General features: G+C 42.7%; 1 protein-coding gene across 1 annotated transcript in view; it reads left to right on the forward strand.

Annotated features, from left to right (window-relative positions):
- The window catches only part of NIPAL3 (NIPA like domain containing 3), a 750,101-nt gene that overhangs the window by 650,205 nt on the left and 74,168 nt on the right, over positions 1-25,728 (forward strand). Inside the window, exon 9 of the mRNA XM_044083192.1 lies at positions 9,333-9,396. Within this exon, the coding sequence (XP_043939127.1) occupies positions 9,333-9,396 (64 nt within the window). The remainder of the gene's footprint in view (positions 1-9,332; positions 9,397-25,728) is intronic.

Here is a 25,728-nt window from a genome sequence, read left to right on the forward strand (position 1 = left end):
ATCGTGGATTTCATGACCGGGGTTAGAATTTAGGTCAGTTACTACACACTAAACATACAGTGGACAATATGAAAAGGGATGATCTCCTTCATTACAAAAATAATACTCAATCTAATTCCAATCCACCTAGGCTCATAACCACCTATGGACGCAACACCAATGTATTAATCAATACTGTCCAGTAAAATTGGAACTTATTAACATGCGACCCAAAACTTAGTGAAATAATAGGCGACAGATGTTTATTCTCTTTTCGTAAAGGCAGAAATTTATCTGGTTTCTTCAACCATTTCAAACATTCCGAAGCCAGAAGTACTCCTATCACGCACACTACATTATCAGGCGAACCTTTAATAGGCTGTTTTCCATGTGGACATTGCACACATTGTGCTAAGCTACTCAAAACTAAAAACTTTAGTAGTCAGAACACTTCTGCAGTATATGATATAAAATTTTTTGCTAATTGTTCTTCAGACTGGGTAATTTATCTGGCCAAGTGCAATTGTCCTGCATTTTATGTTGGTCAAACTTCTAGACCCTTAAAATTCAGAATATTTGAACATCTTAGTGATATAAAAAACAAAAGAGAAAACAATGCTCTTTACAAACATTCATTAATACACAGTAATGCTTGTTTTAGTTTCACCATTATAGATAATTAGGTTGGCATGATTTATTAAATTCCATGGAGAAAAATGGATTATTAAGCTTGGTGGTCTCTTTAAGCCAGGTCTAAATAAACACTTGTAATTAATCACGTTCTATTCAATTATATATAACATGGTTCTTTTCTGCATGCATCTTTTACACTGATGAAGACTCTGTACTAAATCAGCCGAAATCGGTCTAAGAACCTATATACTTTTATTAAAGTATTTACTATTAGGTGCCTTGTTTGCTGTTCCTGGTTTTTTTCTGTTTGGATTTGGGTTTTGTGGGACCCTGCAGCTGCCGTACTCGCAGGGGTTACTACACTTCTGGATTCATGGCATCTTGCATACTACTAATACCATTTGCAAAACTGCATATGAGGAAATTACAGTGGTATCTGAAAAGCGTATGGAGTCAACACAGCCACAGCTTGGAAACAATAATTCCACTCATTCCCTGCCTTCAACAGGAGTTACTATGGTGGGCTCAAGCATGTCACCTAAACAAGGGTCAGCCTTTTACCTTACCCACAGCCAGGCAAACTATAAGAACAGATGCATCGGATTATGCCTGGGGAGCACACATGGCAGGACAGTGTATTCAGGGCAAATGGTCTGCAAACCAAAGGCATCTACATATCAATCAAAAAGAGATGCTAGCTGTACAAAATGCCCTAACAGCTTTCAAGGACCTCCTACATCGAGGACAACTCCTAATAAAGATGGACAACACCACAGTGATGTGGTACATAAACAAGCAAGGGGGCACACACTCCTACCCCCCATGCAGACAAGCAATGACCTTGTGGAACACAGCACTGACCCACCAAGTTCAACTACAAGCACAATTCCTGCCAGGAAAGAAAAACACAGTGGCAGACGATCTAAGCAGAACATCATAGATCATCACGAGTGGAAACTAGATCCACAAGTATTCGCAATGATAACTCAAAAATGGGGGAGCCCAGACATAGATCTGTTTGCTTCCCCCCAAAACTACCAACTACGGAAATTCTGCACAAGGGCATACCACACACTAGCTTGGAAAGTGGACGCCCTCTCATTCAGTTGGAAAACATTGACAGTGTATGCCTTTCCTCCACTGCCTCTTCTGGCAAAGGTGCTGCTGAAAGCCAGATTAGAGAAGCCACAAATGATACTCATTGCTCCAGACTGGCCACGCCAACACTGGTATCCAATACTAAGGAACATGGCTCAAGGCCCACCACGGATTTTACCTACAATTCCTCACCTGCTCACTCAGCTAAACAATCAGATTCTACACAGCCAGCTCAAGACTTTAAATCTGGCTGCATGGCAAATTTCCTAAACAACCAGTCAACACTTCTCTCTAAAGCTGTGATGGACGTCATTCTGGAGGCCAGGAGGCCCAGCACCAGGAAAGTCTATTCAGACAAGTGGAAAAGATTCTGCGCCTGGAACCAGGCTAAAGACCAAAATCCCCTTGTCCCAAATATTCCTCAGATTCTTCAATATTTAACTGCGATGTTGCACAAAGGACTTTCCTTCTCATCTATTAAGATTCACGCCTCAGCTAGTTCAGCTCAATACAACACGGATCCTCCTATATTTTCACATCCATTACTAAGACCGTTCCTCAGCGGGGCTAAGAACATAAGACCACCCCGGAGAGCACCAACACCAACTCGGGATCTCAACTTTGTTTTGGAAAAGCTTACACTTCCGCCCTTTGAACCAGCTTTCACAGCTGATCTACAGTTCCTATCGAGGAAAACTGCCCTGCTACTAGCAATAACTTCAGCATGATGGGTCTCAGAGCTACAGGCCCTAATGGCAGTGGAGCCTTTCATCATTCTTCATCAAGACAGAGTCTCTTTACGAACTAACCCTTCCTTTATGCCAAAGGTGGTATCCAGTGTGGCCCTAAACCAAACCATTAATTTGCCCACCTTTTATCTAAACCCCCAGAACAAAGGGGAAAGACTCCTACACTCTTTGGACATTCACAGGCAATTACGTTACTACTTGGATAAAACTAAGGCTTTCAGTAAATCTGACCAGCTCTTTGTATCCTATGCTGCAGGATCTCAAGGAAAAGCTATCTCAAAACAGACCATTTCAAAATGGATAGGATATTGTATCCATTTCTGTTACACACACCATGAGAAATCTGTGCCTGGTAACATCAGGCCCCATTCCACCAGGGCTACAGCAACATCAACAGCCTTCCTTAGAGGGGTACCAACCAAGGATATTTTGGAGGCTGCAACTTGGAGTTCAGTGCACACCTTCACTTACCTCTATACTCTAAAACCGGAGCTGGCTTTGCCACTGCAGTTCTGCAGGGCCTACTAGCCTCTCCAAACCCTCTTTAGTTTCACCACCCATTCTTAGCTTTGGGATTCAACCCAAGTGTGATGACTGCAGCAGTGTAACACAATGAACATAGTACAGTTTTGTACCTACCATAAATGTAGATGTTCGAGTGTTCACACTGCGGCAGTCCAGGTTACCCTCCCTCCATCCCCTCTGAACTAGCTGGACTTATCTATACCTTTCTATCCTATACAACCTCTGTGGTGTATTTGCTTGTGACTGAAGGTATTGTTTTATTTTTATATGTATATTTTTATATAGCAATATGTATTGCCTACCTATTGTGGGGGCACCTGACATCTTGGGCAAGAAAAACTGAAGAAAATGGCGTCTGATGCAGCTTATATACCCCTGGCGCACTGACATCAGGGAAGAAGCGACAGCAACCGACGCCGGACCAAGACTTTGGAACTCTGGCCGACTGCGGGACCGCCTGATGGCAGGATAACCCAAGTGTGATGACTGCAGCAGTGTGAATACTCAAACATCTACATTTATGGTAGGTACAAAACTGTACTTTTGTCCATTTTGGTCAAGGAAGCATTGGTTCCCTCCTCCTTTCCTCCACCTAGCCAAGGGCCATCACCATCAACCCTAACTTCAGTAGATTTGCTCTCACAGCAGAAGAGTTCATTACTTCATCTCAGCCTGTTATCTCTCTACCTGAAGTTGTAGATGATAGAATTCTAATCCCCTTTACACACCAATTTTATAAGACCATGCTTAAGGTTCCCCAGGAGTCAAGAAAACCTACCACCTGAAAATCTTGTGTAGCAAAATGGAAAAAATTGTCTATATGGTGTTGAACTAAAAAAACAGTATTCAGTGCAGGCTAGTACCACTCTGGTCCGCTCTTATTTGTGTGAGCTCTTGCAGTGTGGCCTAGCATACTTAATCTGTTAAGGTAGAAATGTTAACCATATGTGCTATTTTAACCATATGTGCTTGCCTGACTCTGGGTCTTCCGTTTCTGGCCAGACTAGAGGTAAAGCCGTTTTTAAAAGGTGTACTCTACCTAAAACCTTCCAGGAAAGCTATCCTTTCTGCTTGGGACCTTATGTTTGTGTTAGAAAAACTCACTTTCCCTCCTCTCAGACAAGCAGCTATTGCCTTTCAAATTCTGTACTTGCAAATTTTTATTATGGTAGCCCTCACCTCTGCCAGGTGAGTCTTCAAACTACAGGCCTCTATGGCAACATTTTCATAAGTACAGAATGTCTTAAAGGAACAATCCCTCCTTCATGCCGGTAGTAGGAAATGAACTCCCAATCGGGTCATGCTCTTCCCTAATCCACAAAATAAAGTAGAAAGAATTCTGCATTCTCTTGATGTGCATAGACAGCTCAGATTCTACCTGGATAAGACTAAGGATATCCACATGTCTGACCAATTGTTTGTCTCTTCTCAAGATTCCAAGATAGGAAACCCAGTTTCAAAGCAGATTATTGCTAATTAGATCTTTGCATCTATTTGGGCAGCCACGGTGGTGCAGCGGTTAGCATTGCCGCCTCACAGCAAGAGGTTCTCCAGTTCGATCCTCGGCTGGGGTGCCTTCTGTGCAGAGTTTGCATGTCCTCCCTGTGGTTGTGTGGGTTTCCTCCTGGTGCTCCGGGTTCCTCCCACATCCCAAAGAGATGCTGTAGGTGGATTGGACACTCTAAATTGGCCTCTAGGTATGTGTGTGTGTGTGTGTGTGTGTGTGTGTGTGTGTGTGTGTGTGTCTGTGTGTGTGTGTGTGTGTGTGTGTGTGTGTGTGTGTGTGTGTGTCTGTGTGTGTGTGTGTGCTTTCTGTGGAAGGTTGGGTGCCGGACTGGCAACTCGACACGGTAAAACTACACTGCCAATCATGAGTGGACAGGTAATCCGCTGTCGTGACCCCTAACCAGGAAAAGCTGAAAGAAGAAGAAAAGATCTTTGCATCTATTTCCATTTGCTGCACTCAACATTTCAAATGCTTATCCTTTCTAGCAAAGGCTCATTCTAGTAGGACAGCGGCCTCATCTGGGGCCTTTTACAAGGGGACTGACTCTAGGACAATTTTAGAAGCAGCTACTTGGTCTTCAGTGAAAACTTTCAACAAATATTGTAGAGTGAATGCCTTTTCTAAATCCTGAGTTACCTTCACAGGGTCAGTCCTCTCTGGATTACTAGACAGCTCTGCTGTCTCTTTCCTTGCCACCCTTCACACCTGTTAAACTTTGGGAATCCCCCAGCAGTTTTGGAATACTGCAGCAGTGATCTATTGAAGAACATAGAATTGTGCAAGAATGTACTGTAACAGTCGATGTCCTACTGATCATGGTTGCAGTATTCCTTCCCTGCCTACCATCCCCCTTCTGATTCTTTCTTATTTTTACATCATGGACAAAGGGGGGATCAATGTCTTTTTACTTCTCTCCTAGCTAACCAGTTTATTTTGTCTCTCATGCCTATTCAGGCTTACTGTCCTGAAGATTGTCTGAAGATTTAGGTTCATAGGTTTATAGGTTGGTACTAGGCTATCGGCCCTAGGGCCTATGCAAGCCTAGCCATAACAATTCCCTGGATATTTCTTCCCACAATATTTATAGGTTTACACTCATGTATCCACTTTAATATCTTTACACCCTTGGGCTTAGGTCATACATCAGATGTATGGTTCTATGGAAGATTTTGGCTTTAGTACACCATCCGGATATACATGCTATTTAGTGATAAGTTTGGAATGCAGCAACAGTGATCAGTAGGACATCTACTGATATGGTAAGTTCAAAGAAGGTCGGATGTATTCTGTAGGATCTACTTCACATGACTGAAAACTCAAAATACTGAATTTCATTTGAATGAGATCACAATTCAATATTTTGAAAGTCAGCATTGTAAGCTTTCAGTATAATGACACCTGTCAAATGAGGTTTCAGTATTTGGAAAATTAGGTATTGTCTTATCAGTCAAATGAAGTTCAGTATTTTGAGTTTTCAGTCATGTGAAGTCGGACTATTCTGTAGACCCAGCAGTCAGAGAAGTGCTGCGAGTAGCTGATAGTTGTGAAGTAGTTAAAAAATAGCTAGAAGACATTGCTGAAGCATTGCAGCCAAGTCATATTAAATGTTTCTTAATGCTTGGAATTTAGATGCAATTCTCAATGCTAGTCTAGTATTGGATGGCATGTAACAGTGACCCTTGTACACATCTCAACAGGGCCTTCTGTAGGGCTTAGCAGGACATATGCTCAAAGGTCTTGATCAAGTTTACAAAAATGCTATCGATTGACCCAACAAATCCCATAACCCCACACACAGCTACACAAAGCTAAAGAGCTGGCCCAGTGTTCCACAACATGGACTGAATTTGCACTTTTACTCCAGGACCCAGTTTTTGACTTTCAGCCGTCTCTTCTCTCCACCACTCCGAGCTTTTCCAGAGTGGTTGACAAGTGTAAACAACATCCTATGTTTGGAACACATTTTATGGTTCCTTTCCTTAAAGAACAGTACCTTATTTTTGTCTGTTCAGAGATACTGTTACTACTTTCTGAAATGTTGAAGAGAGACATTAATCACTTTACCCCATCCCTAATTGGTACTTTCTGTGTTTCCAATTAATCTTATCTGTGCCTTAGTTTTTACTCCAGCAGCGGCCTGTAAACCACCACAATTAATTCAGTCCACCAGAGATTTCAGGCCCTGCCTCCTGAGAGGAGGGCATGTTCATCTGCTGAAGAGGCTCCTCAAAATGTTTCTTCCTCTTCTTATACTCTTCCCACAGTACATCTAAGTAACATCCCACCTTCCCCACCATCTGATTCTTTCTCCGTGGCCACTGAAAACTCTTCCCCTACCTATGGTTTTGTTTCAGAAACTACTGTCAATGTGGCATTCTTGGCCTGTCACATCCCTTCCCACTTAATCTGAATGGTCATACAAGAGCATTTCCCATAAGACCACCTTCTTCAGCTTTACAGTGCCTGTAACTGCCATTATCCATGAGTATATCCTCAGATCATTGCTGTCAAAGGCATCCCCACTCTGGCCATGGTTCCTTGTGGCCAACTCAGTGACTGAGATCTTGTACATTATTCATTGTGATTTTGTCATTAGTCTCACTAAGAGTACAGCTAGTCTTTTCAGAGTTAGGAGATGCACTTTTTTCACACAGACATCTCTACCAAATATTCCTAAAAGACCTTCGTTGTTTGTATTTGTCTTAGGTTTATAGGTTTGTTCATAGGTGTTTACTAGGCTAACGACCACAAGGGCCTTTTTAAGCTTAACCATACATCCCAAATCTCTGACAAGTTCTGATACCCTTGATAAGTGTAAGCATGGGCCTGGGACATGAACCATTTACAGGTTAACTGTATCCATTACAGATGTAGGTGCCAAACCAGGGATGAATTTCAGGTTTCCCATCCAATTGTCCAAGTTGCACTTGAATTGGGTTAGAGAGGAACTCTGCTTTACATAGGCCTGTTCCATAGACGGGGTAGTCTCTGGAATACATACCACTCTGTCCAACAGATCCTATTTATATGTAGGTTTATCAGGTCTGTCAGGCCCATATCCCATCTAGCAAGGTCAACTCACCTGTTATCTAACATCTATAGCCCTTTTTTGCCCTAATGTCCAGAACATACAGGTCAGGTCTGTTCACAGTTCTGCAAATTTAGAAATTAAGCTTCAGTCCTAGTAGCTGTGGTACCAATTGCACATACAAGCCTCCTGCTGTTCAGACATGCCATTTGCTTTGTACAGCTCACAGAAGTTCATAAGAAGTCACTGCTGGGACATCAGCCTTCCTTAATCATGGGCTGAAGGTATCACTTTCATTGTCATTATGACCATTAACATTTCTAAGCAAGACTGCAAAATCATAAATAACACCTTCCTTCATAAGTAGCTAATCCATCTTTTCCAAGAAGACATTGCATCTCCTGGTATATTGAGGCAACCTGTCATCCAGTAGAAAAAAAAAAACTGTAGCTGTACAGCCCTTGACCAGGTCTTGTGCATATCCCATAAATGGCCGGGATCTCTGAAGAACAGCTTCTAAGAACAGAGAAACCATCTGAAAGCAAGAAGTCTGTTTTCAGAGCCCATGCTCTGCACAGAGGCATATCTAACCGTCTTGCTGAGCAGTACTTTTTTGACCTCTTGCAGATATTCAAGCTCTTTTATGCCAGCAAGCCAATGTTCCTTGTTCCTAAAGCCAGTTTCCATTACTGTTGTGTAGGCTGATTTAATCTGTCCTCAACATCTGCCATCTGGCTGACAGTTGCACAAGCCCACATCCCTCACCTTGCAGGCCTTGAGCTCACAATATATTTACACAATTATTTCAGGCTTAGCCTGCCCAAGTTCATATTCTGCCTCCAGGCAGTTACTATCATGTACTAACTACATACCTCATTCGTTTCCATCTTTCTTTTGTTGGGCATCCACCTGAGACCTGCTTTTTAGCTTTGGGAGGTCCTACTATGATCAGAAGACTTTAAACTTCAGTCAACATATTCTCCTTGTGACTTTCACTTAAAAGGATTGTTGCAGTCGGCATGACAAGATGACCATTTCTTGGGGAATGAAAGAAAGGAAATAAAAATAAAAGTGATTGCAAATTGTTAGGCTTCAGTCTAGTTGTATCAGGTATTTTGATGAGTATTAGAATAGCTTTTCTGTTTTGAGTTTGTCACTTCTGTAAGGTTTAAATAGTGAGGATTGCTTTGTTTTACGCTGTGGTTCAGTCTACCAGTCAGCCCAGTCTCCATTTTTGCACACGTTATGCACCACACCATGTAGACTGTAGATCATCTTATATTATATTGATGCCTAGAATTTACACTGGCAGCCATTTTAAGAGAAGACATTGCTTTAAAAGTTAGTTTTACATGCACAGTTCTGTCCAGTCTACATCCCAACTGCCTAAAGAATCTGTTTTGCATCCGATAAACTCTTCTTCTTTTTATTTTTTCGAAGATTGTGGTAGCAAAGGACTACTAGAGTTTTCAAGGATTTGAAGTCGTTAGAATATCTGAGAATTTTTTAAGCTCATCAGTTTTTAAACACACAAGCAAGCACTGTTATTCAAGAATGTTTTTGATTTTAATATGTTATCTTAATTGTAGCTGATTTTGGATGCTCACCATACTGTATAAAAGATGTTTGATACTTGTATTGATGTTTTGTGTTTGTCACATGTTGAGCTTGTTAAAAATGTATGTTAATAGGTAGTCAGTGCTTGAGACTGCTGCCTAGAAAAGGAACCCATATCTAGCGGCTAATTTCCTGCTGGGTCAGTTTACTCTATGAAATTATGATTTAATATGTATGTTTAATTTCTTTGTTATAGGAGCTGTGGTTTATGTGGACTTTAAAGGTGAAGATATTCTCCATATATGCCTGTTTATACTTGGGTAAGCAATTCTTGGTGATTCTGTACTAACATGAAAATGGAATGACTTCATGTTATTAAAAATTGCTGGAAATGTAATTATACTGAAGACGGAGCCTAACAATAATGATTGTATGCTTTTGGCATTTAGCAACCTTGCCTACAGTGGTTTCTGGACACATCTAGGACATTTGGTAGTAATATTTCACTCACATGGTGATGTGGCCCTCTTTTCACTGCACATCAATTTTGCAGTTATGTCATGGTTCCAGTTTCACTACCAGAGTTTATGCCCAGTCTGTACCAAAGCAGATTCCTGCAGCCCCTCCCCAAAAGAGGCGAGCAGCCATTGCCTCATTATTCCTATATACCCTGTTATTGTCAGCTCTATTGCCCAAATTGCTAATTGAGTCCAGTCTTCTGTGGTATGGCTGGATATTCATCCCTCTGCACTACAGCGACAGCTAACTAGTATTAGTTCTGCTTACATGTGGCTTGTCTGGGCCACAGTTTTGCTGTCTTCTTGAGTAATAAGTTGCATCTGTTCCCAGTCTGAACTGTCTCTATTCTCCTGCTCCTCCAGCAGTGGGCATTATTAAAGTGAACTGCACCTCTGACCCTTAATAGTCCATCATATGGTCTTTTGAAGCTTTCTGTTTTTATAAGTAAAGCAGTTTATTAATTACCGGAGTGCCAGAGTAACAAAATGTAGATATAAAACTTAAGTTACAGTACACGTACACACATACACAATATATATATATATATATATATATATATATATATATATATATATATATATATATATATATATATGGGTCTACTACTAATGACCCGACGACGATTCCCCGACAGAAAACTCACCGACGCCAGATGACCGACAGGTAAGTGTACCGACAGGGTGATTTGCCGACAGCGGAAAGACCGACAAGGGAATGTGCGATAAGTGTCGCGATGGTGACGGAGTTAGGAGCGGTCAGGTAAGTGCCAGATTGTGGGATGTCGGGTTAGGCTGTGGGAAAGGTGAGTGTGTGTTCGTGTCGGAGGTATGGTTCGGTAAGGTAAGTGTGTGCTAGTGAGGGACTGTAGTTTAGGGACGGGTTAAGTGAGTTAGGTTAGGGTGCAGGTAGGTGATGTGTGCTAGTGTCGGAGCTTGGGCTAGGGGTGGGTTAAGTGAGTTAGGGTTAGGGTGCAGGTAGGTGATGTGTGCGTTAGTGTCGAGCTTGGGCTAGGGGTGGGTTAAGTGAGTTAGGGTTAGGGTGCAGGTAGGTGAAGTGTGCGATAGTGTCGGACCTTAGGGTTAGGGTTTGGGTCAGGGCTAGTGTGTATGCTATGTAGTGTCGCTGTTGTTTACGTTCCGTGTGTCGGTGTAATGATGTTCGGTGTTTTGCATTGTCGGGTTTGTGTCGGGTTTGTGTGTTGTCGGTCATCTGGCGTCGGTGAGTTTTCTGTCGGGGAATCGTCGTGTCGGGCATTAGTAGTAGACCCATATATATATATATATATATATATATATATATATATATATATATATATATATATGAAAGACAATTCAAATGGTGCAAGGCCCTTCCTTCAATCTTCAAGATTGTTTATATAAAGGAAAACTTTCAGGTAAAGATAAGCATGATAAAAAATGGGGGTGACATAGCAGAAACTGAGGAAATCAGAAAGTGGTGGCAGGAATATACAGAAAAATAATTTAAAAAGGACCGCAACACCCTGTAGAGTGAAATTGAATGGGCCCCAGAATCTTTGTTTAACAAAACTGAAGAGATTGATGGAATTCATTCTAAATTGTTTAAAATCCTACAAAATGATGTGGTTACAGTTGTTAAGTGGTATTTGACAGCAAACTTGGAAAATACAGCAGTGGCCATAAAAGTAGAAGAGGTTAATTTGGTTAATTTATTTTCCAGTTAAATAAATCTCAAATAATCAAACAATTGCACTTGTGCTAGAAAGATAATGCTTAAGATCTTGCAAATTTCAACAATGTATGGAATGAGAATTGCCAGATGTACAAACTGGCTTTGCAAGGGTCAGAAACACCAGAAATCAAAGTGCCAGCATCTACCAGATGATGAGTGAACAATAAAATTAATGCTTTTAAACTAGCGTTGGAGAAAATTTTTGACAACTCCAAAATGGCAAGAAGATAAACTCAGTCATTACTTAAAGAAACCCAGACTGTTTACTGACAGTCTGATATTAGAGCTAATACTGTAGTCACATATTGTTTAGAGAATAAAGATTAACTAGAAGTGATAACTGATGCTTGGAAAAATTGAAGGGCAGAAGAATAGGGCACCAGTTGAGATAGGTACTGAAGTAATGATAAATTGAAGGGCAGAAGAACAGGGCACCAGTTAAGATAGGTGAACAGCATTACTGAAGTAATGATAAATTGAAGGGCAGAAGAATAGGCACCAGCTGAGATAGGTGAACAGCATTACTGAAGTAATGATAAATTGAAGGGCAGAAGAATAGGGCACCAGTTGAGATAGGTGAACAGCATTCCTGAAGTAATGATAAATTGAAGGGCAGAAGAACAGGGCACCAGTTGAGATAGGTGAACAGCATTACTGAAGTAATGATAAATTGAAGGGCAGAAGAACAGGGCACCAGTTGAGATAGGTGAACAGCATTACTGAAGTAATGATAAATTGAAGGGCAGAAGAACAGGGCACCAGTTGAGATAGGTGAACAGCATTACTGAAGTAATGATAAATTGAAGGGCAGAAGAACAGGGCACCAGTTGAGATAGGTGAACAGCATTACTGAAGTAATGATAAATTGAAGGGCAGAAGAATAGGGCACCAGTTGAGATAGGTGAACAGCATTACTGAAGTAATGATAAATTGAAGGGCAGAAGAATAGGGCACCAGTTGAGATAGGTGAACAGCATTACTGAAGTAATGATAAATTGAAGGGCAGAAGAATAGGGCACCAGTTGAGATAGGTGAACAGCATTACTGAAGTAATGATAAATTGAAGGGCAGAAGAACAGGGCACCAGTTGAGATAGGTGAACAGCATTACTGAAGTAATGATAAATTGAAGGGCAGATGAACAGGGCACCAGTTGAGATAGGTGAACAGCATTACTGAAGTAATGATAAATTGAAGGGCAGAAGAACAGGGCACCAGTTGAGATAGGTGAACAGCATTACTGAAGTAATGATAAATTGAAGGGCAGAAGAACAGGATGGATGTCCATTTTGAGGTTGCATCAACATCAGTAGAGAGAAGTGCAGACCAATGCATGATTTATGGGCACGGATAAAAAAGTAGTCCCAAATTGGCCTTATAAATGAGCCTCATTGACCCTCATCATTTCATGTGTGGAGTGTAGCTTGAGGTGCCCAAGTATTTGGTGGGCATTTACATCATCCAGCAAGGGTAAAATGATTCCACACTTGCAAGTGCAAATTGATTTATTAAAAGAAAGTTTGGCTCTTATTAAGCTAACACAGAGGTCAAAATATTAGATGAAAATCTTCTAAATTGTTAGCAAAACTGGGATATCATCCTCTGAAGTGGACTTTAATTCATTCATTTATTACTTAACTTTTGTTTATTTTATTCCCTTCCTTTCTATTTCTTTTTTTTTCATTGACTGGCGTAGTCCATCTGGGAGAGTCCATTGTTCTTTCTTTTAGTTATTTATGTATCTGTGTAATGCTTATTAACCAAGTAAGTGAACTGGGACTTCACTTGTGACCCAGGCCTGATTGGCATAGTCAGTACAGTAATTTAGGGTAGAGAAAATACAATAGTATACTATTAATATCAGAGAGAAAGCAGAGGAAATCAAATGCAGTCCAACAGTAAAATAATTTGAAATTAAACACAGTATAAACACTGGTATAACAAAGCATCCAGCAGTGACATCACAGTAATTAATCGCTGTGTCAGTAAGTAACGTACAATGCAGTGGTGCTGTATATCATGCAGAGAGTATAAACTTGACAATATTTCATCCATATAATGAGCAAATGTGTGTGTTTTTGAGCTATGAGTTAGAGCAGGGTGGAGAAATAGGTCAAGCATTAGAAACAGCAGTACAAAAATGCAGAAAAATGTGAATAAAACAGTAGAGAAAACTGTTAACATTAGTCATCAGTACAAAAAAGTACTCACATTCTTTATCTTTGAGCATTGCTCTCATTGCAGGTAGGACAATGATTGAAGTAATCTAAATTGGCTCATTAACTAGTAAATAAAAAAAGAAAAAAAAAAGAGACTGAGAGAGCAAAGAAACCCCAGATGAATATCTCTCTGTAAAGGGAAAGGAACAGAGGTATCATCATTGATTATGGTGAGTTGTATGGTACTCAGCAGCATAGCTAGGGTGGGGTAAAAAGGATAGCTTCTCTGAGCTCAAAGTGTTAGGGCACATGTTGGGCACATGACAGTTAATTTCTAGTGCAGTATAGGTATTATTTTCTGTACTAGCATTTTGAAGTCTGAAACTCAAATGTCTGTCATTACTTAGTGGCTTCAGTCCTCTGTGATTTGCCAAGAAACCAAAAATTTTATGTGGAACAAACCAAAAATATGAGGCAAAAATCTGGACATTCTGGGAAAATCTGGAGAGTTGAGAGGTATGCCTAGATGTCCTTCTATTCCAGTGTTGCAGTATTCTACATGTGGGTTTACCCTTCTTCCTTTCACGTACGTCTGGCCAGTATACCAAAGTTTTTCAGTCCCTCAGGGTGCATCAGATGTCTGACATGGCTGCAGGAATGTGGGCCATAAAAGTGACGTCTGCATGCACCAGCCCTCAGAACTTTTCAGCCGCCAGCCGTACACCAGGTGTTCTTGCTACTCGTTGATGTCGGATTAGAAGTAATTAGATAAGTACCCCATTGGGGAACCTTTCAGTCCTTATATTTTACCTATAGTTTATTCATGTCATCTGGAAGGGAGAAGTGTAAGTGTGGCCAACAGATTCCCCACAGAGACACCCACGATCAGTGCCTTTTTTGTTTGGATAAAGAACATAACCACGAGACCTGCCCTATTTGTCAGGCATTTGTCCCCAAGACCTTATGTCACACTTTGCATGCTCTGAACCTTTTAGAGAACCAACGGTTAAAACAACTTGCGTTAGGGATGGAAGGCACTTCCAATGCCCAGTTAGAACCGCCTAAGAAGAGGCAAAATCCATGCAGCCTACCTTTTCTACTGCGCCTCTACCGCCTGTACCTCAGCCAGTGGCCAACATTGGCTTGACAGAGGAATCGGCTTCCGCCAGACAGGGTAAAGTGGGTACCTATGAGGAAGCCGCACAATCCCAAGCAGACACCACATCCATAGAGGCTGCCTCAGACTCTGGGGGGAACCAGCACTCTCTGTGGGCCCGTCGGATTCCAACGATCCCATCTCTTCATCTGACTCGAGGCCTTCTCCTAGCCGGATCCCAGCTAGGCCTCTTAAGAAGGAACAAAAGACCAAGCATCTCTCTCCACTGTCTGAAAGCACGCCCGATTGGCAAGCTTTCAGCCAAAGCCTATTCAATCCCTTCATGGCCCTACGCCGCCCTACATTGGTAGGAAGCCCTAGCATTGTCCCTCCTCTCAAGTCTTAGGCCTCAAACCTCAGATACTGTAAGAAGAGACAAAGAACAACTTTCTGACTCCTCCTCAGAGGACTCCCTCTCCTACACTTCACAGATCTCCTCTCCCCTGTGATATGGATCACCAGAGGAAGAGTCCATTGAGCTTGACACCCCAGTTGAAGATGTAACCTTCAGGGAAACAATTTGCAAAATGAAAGACCACTTCAAGTGGGAATCCCCTGACATGACTGAGGTGAGGTGCAGAAGAGGTTCTGTGATCTCATACAGATGAGTTATCCCAGTTCTCCTGCTGTCCCTCCTATTCTGCCAGCATTTTTGGATGCTTTTTCCTGAGCATCCCTGAACCCTGACTCCCAAGCCCCAGCCCCATGCAGAGCTGACAGATTGAACAAGGTCCCAGAATCAGAGAAATTTCTCAAGTGCCCTCCAGCTGACCTAGCCACTGTTTCCATCTCCACTGATAGGGCTTCCAAACTTCTTTGTACTACAACCATTCTTCCAGTTGACAAGGATAGCAAGACAATGGAACGTCTTGAGAAGAAAATCTACACATCGGCCATCCTGTCTTTCAGGGCCACAAATTACCAGACTCACATGGCCAAGTACTCCTTAGCCCTGCTGGACAAAGCCACTAAGGAACTGGCCAATATCCCACTCCATGCAGCCAAAGCCTCACTGTCATCCCTGCTAGCTCTCACCTCTCGGGTGACTAGACACTCCATAAGGTGCAGTTCTGATGCAGCTGAAGCCTCCGCCAGGTCAGCTGCATCAGCTTCTGCTTTAAGGAGATATTCTTGTGTACATCTTCAGCCCCTCCCTGACAACTTCAGGGCTAAGCTTACCGATGCCCCTTTAGATCATTCTGCCTTGTTTGGCACCAAAGTAGCTGACATCTTCAAGTCTCTAGAGCAAAAAGGCAAAGAAATGCAGAACCTCAAACACCTGCTAGTTTCGCCCATTCCCAAGTTCCATAGGAACTACCCTGCCAAAACAGAATTCATTAGGAAACCATCTCGCCCTGTGGCTCACTCCAGGCCCAGGAAACCTCCTAGAAAGCAGCGCCTCTGGCTAGAGCTTCTCGAGCCACCAATCAGAGGCCTCCCTTTCAAGACAGGGCAGGTAGTGTCCAACTACCTGCCAACCTCACTTACCCCACCCCTCCTACCCCTGTCTGCCTGTCTCTCTCACTGTTTCCCTGTATGGTCCCACATTACCTCAGACAAATGGGTTCTTTCTGTCATCCAGAACAGTTACTTTATGACCTGGATCACCTTCCCCAATAAGAATGGGCCCTCCACAGCCCCCCACCAGTCAGCTACACCTCCTGCAACCTGTACAGCAAGCTCTGCTGTCTCAAGGCACCACAGAACCAATGCCTCTGGAAACAAAAGGAAGAGGTTTCTACTCCAGACTTTTTCTGGTTCCCAGAAAGGATGGACCATGGAGAACTATACTACATCTCGCTTCTCAGCCTTTTCCTAAAAAGTCCCTTCCTTCAGGATGCTCACTCTCCCCAACCTCTTCCCCTGCCTCAAGGGTTCATGGCAACCCTAGACATAAAGGATGCTTATCTGCACATCCCAATAATGCCCAAGGAAATACCTTAGGTTTTTGGCAGTCTCATCCCATTTTCTATTCTGTGCTTTGCCCTTTAGGCTTTCCACTGCATCCAGGGTATTCATAAAATTTCTGGCTCCAGTCATTGCTTATTGCAGGACAAAGGGTATCCAAATATTCCCCTACATAGACGACCTGCTAATTCAAGTCAGACAATCAGAAGACCCTCCTTGACACTCGGGTTCTTCTGTCCCTCTTGCAGTCTCTAGGATTTCAGATAAATTTCCCAAAATCTCACCTGGAACCAAATCTCACCTGGAACCCACACAAGACATTGTTTTCCCGGGGTGCAGGATTCACACAGACCTTATGAAGGCCTTCCTGCCACCAGACAAGGTGATGTCCTTGACAGACCACCTGCTCTGTGTCCTCCAAGCATCAGAACTGACAACAAGGCAGTACCTGAGACTTCTAGTTACATGGCAGCCACTATACCCATGCTCCCCTTAGCAAGACTGCACATGAGAAAACTACATTGGTATCTTCGGTCAGTCTGGATCCAACATTCTCATCCCCTGGAATTCAGGGTACCCCTTCTACCTTTCTTGAAACATGAAATTCAGTGGTGGCTGGTACAAGCAGCCAACAACCCAGACCTCCCTCTCCAACCACCCCCACCCACACAAATCATGCATACAGACACTTCAGATCTGGGCTAGGGGCAATACTAGGCCAAAGACAGGTACAGGGTTTGTGGCCAAACACACACAGACTATAGCATATTGATGTCAGAGAGATGAGGGCAATCTCCCTTGCTCTGCAAGCCTTCCTACCCTACCTCCAGCAAGGCCCACTCAAGATTTTCACTGGCAACACCACTGTCCTGTGGTATCTCAACAAACAGGGAGGGACCAAATCCTACCTCCTTTGCAGACTAGCTCTGCTGGTGTGGGAACTGGCCACCTCACAGGGGATTCCCTGCAGGCAGTTTACATCCCCTCCCTTCACAATTCCCAGGCAGATGATCTCAGCAGAGCCATCACAAACAACCACGAATGGTTGCTTCACAGAAATGTCTTCCTGGATCTGCTCCACCGGTGGGGTACACCTCAAATAGACCTGTTTGCCTCCTCCAACAGGCAACTTCCTGGCTTCTGCACCAGGGCACCAGACCCCAAGGCACTGGCAACAGATACCTTCTCAATTCCTTGGCAGGGGAAGTTTCTGTATGCTTTCCCCCCTTCTTTTTAATTCAAAAGGTGCTGCTGAAAATTCAGCAGGACACACCAAAAATCTTGCTGGTGACTCCATACTGGCCAACACAGCACTGGTTCCCCCTTCTCCTTCATTTGTTCAAGGGCAATCACCACAAGTTACCCCCCCCCCCCCCGTGGACCTCCTCACACAGCACAAGGGAACACAGATACACACCCACAGTGGCAGTCTCTGCTCCTCACCCTGTGGTTGATAGGATTCTAATTCCCTTCAGACATCTGTACAATGAGGACATGCTGAATGTCCTGCAGGAGGCCAGGAAACCTAACACAAGAAAATCTTACCTCTCAAAGTGTTAAAGGTTTTCCATATGGTGTCACAAAAGACAGTTGGACCCGCCTGGGACGCAACATCCCTCTTATTCTGTCTTACCTGTGTGAACTATTGCAGACAGGTCTGGCCTACTCTTTTATAAAAGCACACTTGTCTGCAGTCTCTGGATCCACCCCTAGCATCCAGACTTCCTACCAAACTCTTTCTCAAAGGGGTACTTCACCCAAGACCCCCCCCCCCCCAGGAAACCATCTCCTCCTCCCTGCGATCTTAACTGTGTACTGGAAAAACTCACCCTAGCTCCTTTTGAGCCAGCAGACAAAGCTTCCCTGAAACTTTGCACATGGAAAACTGTTTTACTGGTAGCTCTGACTTCAGCCAGGAGGGTCTCAGAGCTACAAGCTCTGATGGCTAACCCACCTTTTCTAGTCTTCCATCTTAACAGGGTTACTCTCAGAAATAGCCTTCATACCCAAGGTAGTGAATGACCTATCTTTGAACCAGGCCGTACACCTGCCCACCTTTTTCCCCAACCCACAGAGGGGAATTGAGAGAGTACTGCATTCCCTAGATGTCCACAGACAGCTTAGGTTTTATCTCCATAAAACCAAGTCCATTAGGAAATCTGACCAACTGTTTGTCTCCTTCCACCACAGTGCCCTGGGGAAAGCAGTGACCAACCAGACCATTTCAGCCTAGATCTCCAGGGCCATTTCCTTCTCTTACTTATACCATGGGAAAATTTTGAAGGGAAATATTAAAGCCCACTCCACCAGAACTATGGCCTCTTCTGGAGCCTTCTTAAAGGGGCTAGACACCAACACAATCCTTGAAGCAGCTACTTGGTCCTCAGTGCACACTTTCACCAAGCATTACAAGCTGGACCATATCTCTAGGGCCAGGGCATGGTTTGCCAGGGCTATCCTTCATGGATTCCTGGAAACCTCATCCAGACCATCACCCCATTCATAGTGAGCTTTAGCACTCATCCACATGTAGAATACTGCAACACTGGAATAGAATGACATAGAAAAGTTGTGTACAATTTTACCATAACCACCGATGTCCTCCTTTTCCATGTTGCAGTATTCCTTCCCACCCTCCTGTGAGGTTGCACTTTCTCTTCTGGGTGGCACTGGACAGGCAGTGCCCTACTAGGACTGGCTCCAACTGAGGCCTTCTGCTCTGAGGGCTGGTACATGCAGATGTCACTTTTATGGCCCACGTTCCTGCAGCCACGTCAGACACCCCACACCCTGAAGGACTGAAAAACTTTGGAATACTGGATGGACGTATGCGAAAGGAAGAAGCGTAAACCTACATGTGGAATACTGCAACATGGAAAAGAAGGACCTCTATGGTTATGGTAAGATTTTACACAACTTTTCTATCCCTTAAGACAGTGCCTGATTAGAGGGCTGTGTCACACACATAGTATGTGAAAATGTCTTTTTCACCAACATTTTTTTCACATTTTGTTTGAGGCCGTTGCCTTGCACCATTTGTTAACATAGTCTGACCCATGTTGGAACAAAAGAGTCAGTGGAAGATCGAATAACAACACCCATTTTACATTAATCTGCAAACTTAAGTAATCATAGAGCAGGTGTTGGCCTGAAGGTACGAGAAATAGAAGCCAGGTAGGAGAACGGCCAACATTTAGCCCTGTGGTACACTACCAGTAACTCTTTTGCTATCAAAAGTGGCACCTGCAACTTTTATGTCATGGGTTCTGTCAGACAACCAGTTAATTATCCATGGCACAGCATAAGAATTTATATTCACCCACTGTTTTCCGTGGATCCATGATACCAAGTGCCCAACCAGCAAACCAGTATCGTTCTTGAGTAAAACCCTCCCTGTACTACATTTTGTCTCCTGCTCATTTTTCAGGAGCTCACAAGTTTGGAGTCCCATCCTGCTTTTAAGAGCTGTTTTATGTGTATCCAGTACCACCCATGCAAAGTTAAGTAAAGTACCTTTGATTGATAAATCACACAAGTTATTTTGAGTGACTGCTGCTGTTTCCTGCTTTTCTGTATGCATTTCATTGATGTTTTATTAACCAAAAAAACCTTTTTCATCTTACTGTTACTGCTGTAAGACTATTTTGAAATTGCCTTCAGTAAGGGATTTCCAGCTGGTTGTTAAAGTGGTTTCTGGTAGTATTGCACTTGTCTCTTCTACTGTGTTTTTGCATTAGGAAGACTGGGTTTATTCATTTTGTGACAGGTGTTTGCCTGGGGTGTCTGAGTTGGGAACACACCAAAGGACTTGTATAGTCATTTTATTGGCCAGAGGTCTCATTAGTTAATTTTCTGGGGTTGTGCTTTAGATTTTTATATTTATCATGGGTTAGCAGTGCCCTGTACAGTAGCCAACAACTGTAAAGAACAAATCATTAAACAGTACCCTGTAAAGCAGCAATGTAGCACAAATGCCATGTGCACGAACAAGCTTAGAGTAGCTAGTTGGAAGTCATGTGACAATACCTACAGATTTAGCTCAACTGAGTGTTGTGTAAATATTAAAGTTAGTAGCATTTAATACTGTTTAGCATAATCTGGTCCTGTAAAACACCCTTCTAACCCCAGTACACCAGCCTCTTGTAGCTCACAGGTCAAACGATTGGAAAGTATGGATATGCAATTTCCTAACTTCTCTGTAGCCAGTTTACTGGATATGGGCATCTTGAGACAGTGCAGGAGTTGTGTCTTGTTTACTGGCAACCAGTTAATCCTTAGAGGCAGACACAGTATGGGAGAGGTGTACTTACACAGTGACACTGTAGGCTAAAGTCTTGCATACAAGTGCACATCAGGTTGTTGAAACCACATACACAACATTCACTTCACATAGTGCACAGTGTGCACATAGACTAACGTATGCTGAGGCACTTAAAAGCAATCTTCCTAAACAGAAAAGATCACTTAGTCCACCCACTGCCAAAGCTATGCTTTAGTAAGCCCAAAGGCACTCAGAAAAAAACACCTAATATGACATGTACGGTCACTGTCAATGGGGCTCAAAACGCTAAAGCCCCTAAGGCAAGCAAACACACTTCCCAGGACTCTTGTCATAGGGACCTAATTATAAGATATACTGATTCCCATCTAACCAGGCTAAACAACAAGAAGAAAACTGTTAAGTACTTATCTGGAGCCAGAATCCTCCAAATCACACACGCACTCGAGTCATTATGCCACAGGCTCCAGTACGATTCCATCATAGTCCATGTAGGTGTAAATGACCTGAGATGTACCTTTCAGGACTATATGAAGAGAGACATGATAGAGCTTTCAGGTTAGTAGCATTGAGCAGCATGTTACCATGACGGTGGATGATGCCACAACATGAGCAAAACATGATCGATTTCAACAACTTCTAGTATTTGTCAGCTTGGGAGGATATGGTTAATAGACAACATTGCTTTGCCAAGTATGGTCTGTACCTCTCCCCTATAGGCTTTTGAGTACTGGTCAAAAATTTATAACACATTTGATAGGTAGCTGGCTCAGTGATGGTGCCTTTTTTTTTAGGTGATGCCAAATTGACAAATTTACCTACATAGCAGGATCAACTCAACTGAACATCAGTGTGTGTTACTACTTAATGCCAGGAGCCTAAACAGAGCATATAGACATCTGTACAGTTACCAAGACATGGTTTAAAGTGGCAGAGTATCCCCGCAGTGTAACGTTTCAGTGCCTTCCACAATATTAAACCAGTAGCTGCACAGAAAAGTGCCAAAGGAAAAGATGTCTCAGTATGCATCAATAACAAGTATACCTCTAGCGTGGTCAAACAGGATGAAACACTGGAGTTCCTCCCCATACAGATCACCATAAACAAAATCCTGTCTCATACCCTAGCCAGCTATAGTTCACCCTTTAAGTCCCAAGAAGCGCACAATGCTTACTTGGACCTACTGGAGACACTTACAATCCAGTGTAACACCCTAATCATGGGAGACTTTAATTACTCTCCTATAGACTGGGAGTTCTACACAGTTTCAACTCTACAAGCACAGAGATTCCTTGACAAAGACTATTGACCAAATAGTGAATAGTCCAACTAATCGCTCCAACGTACTGGACCTTGTGTTTACAAATACGAGGGAAGGCAGCATCCCCCATATATCTCATTCTTCCTCTTAAGGTTCGACCATAAAACTGTCAACTTCAGAATCGGCTCTGTAAATTCCATTAAAACCAGTTCCAAGGCAAATTACCATTAAGCGATGGATTGTCAAAATTTGTGAAAATTCAATATCCCTCCAAACCCAGGGAACACAGCAGTCTATGCTGAATTGCTCTCAGAAACTACAGCCTTGTCAGTGCCGGCATAGATGCTGCTGTACCTACCAGAAGTAAGCCCAGGACTAGCCTTAGAAACAGACTGCCCTGATGGCATCCCAAATTATACAGGATATACAAGAAAAGAAAAAAAATGGCAAAAAACAGGAAGAGTAATTCCCATAAAGAGAGAAACTCTCTCTCTAAACTAAATAGGCAACAAAGAGGGCTAATAGCCTCAAGTGAAAGATGGCCATAAAGCCTTCTACAGCTTTGTCAGAAATCTGAATGGCAGCAGACAGCAATGTGCTGAACTTATGGTTAATGGAGGCACATTCACTGAGCCTGGTGAGATAGCAAATCTGTTAGCAGACAAATTCAGTTCCAACTTATCCCCCCTCACCCCAACCACCTTCAAAATACCTTCAAGCATAACCTCTTCAGCTATAACTAATGAGCATGTACTGGCTGCACTCATTAAAGCTAAGAACTCTGTCTCAGTGGATAACATCCCAGGATGCATCCTGAATAGACTAAAATAAGACTCATCAGGACCCCTGATGTCATTATTTAACTATAGTCTTAAAACATGCTTTATACCACATGAATGGAGAACTGCAACAGTCACCCCCTTTCATAACAGAGGAACTTCAACACATCCTGGAAACCTACAGACCCATTAGTCTGACTAGTCTTATTTGCAAAGCCAGGGAAAGAATTATTGTGGAAATTATCAAGGACATATGAGACCTCCAGACACTGGATACATCCCAGTTTGGCTTTGTCAAAGGAAGTTCATGCTACTGAATCTCGTGGACTTCTTTGAAAAGGTCACTGAGGCAATGGATGAGGGGAAATGGTGAATACCTACTATCTAGATCGAGCTAAACATTTGATACAAAATACCACTTGGACTTCTTCATCACACTTATGGAGCTAGGTAAAACCCCCTTTATAACATGCTGACTAGCTAGCTGGCTCACTGATTTAGACCAAGGAGGTTAGAATCGGTGAGGCTAGCTTCACAAGAGGCCTGTTATCAGAGGAGTCCCCAGGGATCTGTGCTGGGCTCACTTCTAGTTGGGATCTTGTTCTCAAGGCAAATGACTTTGACTGACCAAGTTTGCAGGTGACTGCAAACTGGGCATAGTCATTAAATCTCCCCAAGATGAGAACCCTTCAGGAAGGTCTAATACAGACAAATGCTTGGTGCCAAATCTATGTCTTAAAACTCAATACCAAGAAATGCATTGTAGCACCTTTTGGGTAACTAAGTCATCAATAAAACACCCTTAAAAGTTGATTCACTAGTTAGGGATCTGGGAACTCATTTAAATAGTAACCTAACCTTTGACATTGCTCAACTTATGCCTTGGCATCAAGGTCCAGCGAGGTCATCAGAGGCGATCTTTGCTTAACATACAAGGCCATGTCAAACCCAGAGCTGTTGGACATGCTACACTTAAAGAAATCCCAGTCCCTCAGAGCCACACGCTCCAGGGATCTAAACCTTGTCATCACAATAAACAAAACATGCTGGAGGGATAGGTTCCAGACCCAGAGACTCCTCAGACTCTGGAATAGATTGCCCATACATGTCAAGCAGAGTGCCTCTTTGGCCCTCTTCAAAAGGAACCTTGACGATTGGATGGGAGAAAGGAAATTCACCCCAGGGATCACGTCAGTCGCCCTGCTAGACAGGGGTCCAGGGAAGTAAATAGTGTGGGAAGAAATATCCAGGGAATTGTTATGGCTAGGCTTGTATAGGCCCTAGGGCTGATAGCCTAGTACCAACCTATGAACCTATGAATTATACAACTGTACTCTGCCCTCATCAGACCCATCATGGAGTATAATGTCCCCCCTTGATATGTCACTGACTAGACATATACAGCAACTGGAACATCCACAAAAGTTCCTTACAAAAAGAATACCTAAGCTGATCTGAAAGCCCTGTGTCTTTACTCGGTATCATATAGACTTCTGTGAGGTGATCTTTGCCTGGCATACAGGGCATCCCTGGGCCTAGTTTTGATGAACTTTTTGCACGTCTCAAAAAACAAACAGCATTAGAACTACTAAATTAAAAGACCTAAGTTTTGCTTGTGACATAAATAGGATATGTTGGAGAGACAGGTATGTTTCTCCAGAGAATGCCCACTCTGAGGAACCGGCTCCTCATTCATGTGAAGCAGAGTTTCTCCCCATCCCTTTTTAAGCACAACCTGGACTAATGGATGGGTAATCAGAAGTTCATCCCAGTCTGGCTCGTACATCTCAGATGGACAGAGGAAGTCAGTAAATCACCACCCATATAAATCCAATCTATGAGTCTATTTGGGTTGCACATTTAGGCTTATAGGTTCCATAGAGGTCGTTAGCATAGTATGCACCATTTACCTATTTTTAAGTCTGTTAGTAATACCTTCATGGTTAATTGGGTCAAGCTCTTTGACCAAATCAGATATGCTGTATGTACTGCATAACAACTATCCACTTCTCCAGTTACCTTTACAAACAAATTAATGAGGTTTAGTCAGTTAAATCTCCGTAGATGTGAGACACATTGAATGTGTCAGCTTTGTTGGAGACATTGTTCCTTCTTGGCATCAGGCTGTGGGTTACAGAATGTCGTGTTTCATGTGGCTAAAGACAAAGGACAGTCAGTGAGAACACAACATGCACTTATATATCCATTAATTAGTACATAATGCACCTTTGTCTCCATAAAGTCTGGAAATTCAAGTGCATTTTAGTGGATATGAAACCTGCCTGCAGTATTCACAAAAGTGCATAGTGTTCTTCCTATTGCAGATATGTATAAATTATGTAGGATGTTTTTATTTTTTTTAATGTTCAGAAAGGAAAGGGAGAATGAGTGGTGCTCATATCGATTCAATCGAGGCAAAGGAAGATGCTGGGATGTGCAGAATATATATCACCAGTAGAAAGTGCAAAGTTAACCATCATTGCAAACAGCAAGACCTCTGTCACTTGTCAGGGTAATGTATGATGTTTTGAACACCACCTTTTTGTAAGATCTGCATTGGACAGTGATGCAGTGTAGATGTGCAGCTGAAGTAATTCATGATCTAGATTTTGCAGAGTCAGTGCTGCAACAAGTAAAACACAAACCTTTGGTGCAGAAGGCTGTTGGCTCTATTTCAACACTGGGTAGTTTGATTGCTGACACTGTAGTGCAGCATAAGGGGGAGTGCTGTACCCCTGAATGTGTTGTCCTACGGATGGAATGATAAACCGATGTGGTCCCATCTGCTTGAGTTGGTGACAGCTCAGGTGGATGTAAACGATCCCATGGCACCTATCAAAAAGAGAAGGGATCCTTTATTTTACACAACATAAAAAATGTTA

The sequence above is a fragment of the Protopterus annectens genome, chromosome 1.part1, assembly GCF_019279795.1.
Source record: "Protopterus annectens isolate FY-2018-M chromosome 1.part1, PAN1.0, whole genome shotgun sequence".
NCBI classification, from domain to species: Eukaryota; Metazoa; Chordata; order Ceratodontiformes; family Protopteridae; genus Protopterus; species Protopterus annectens.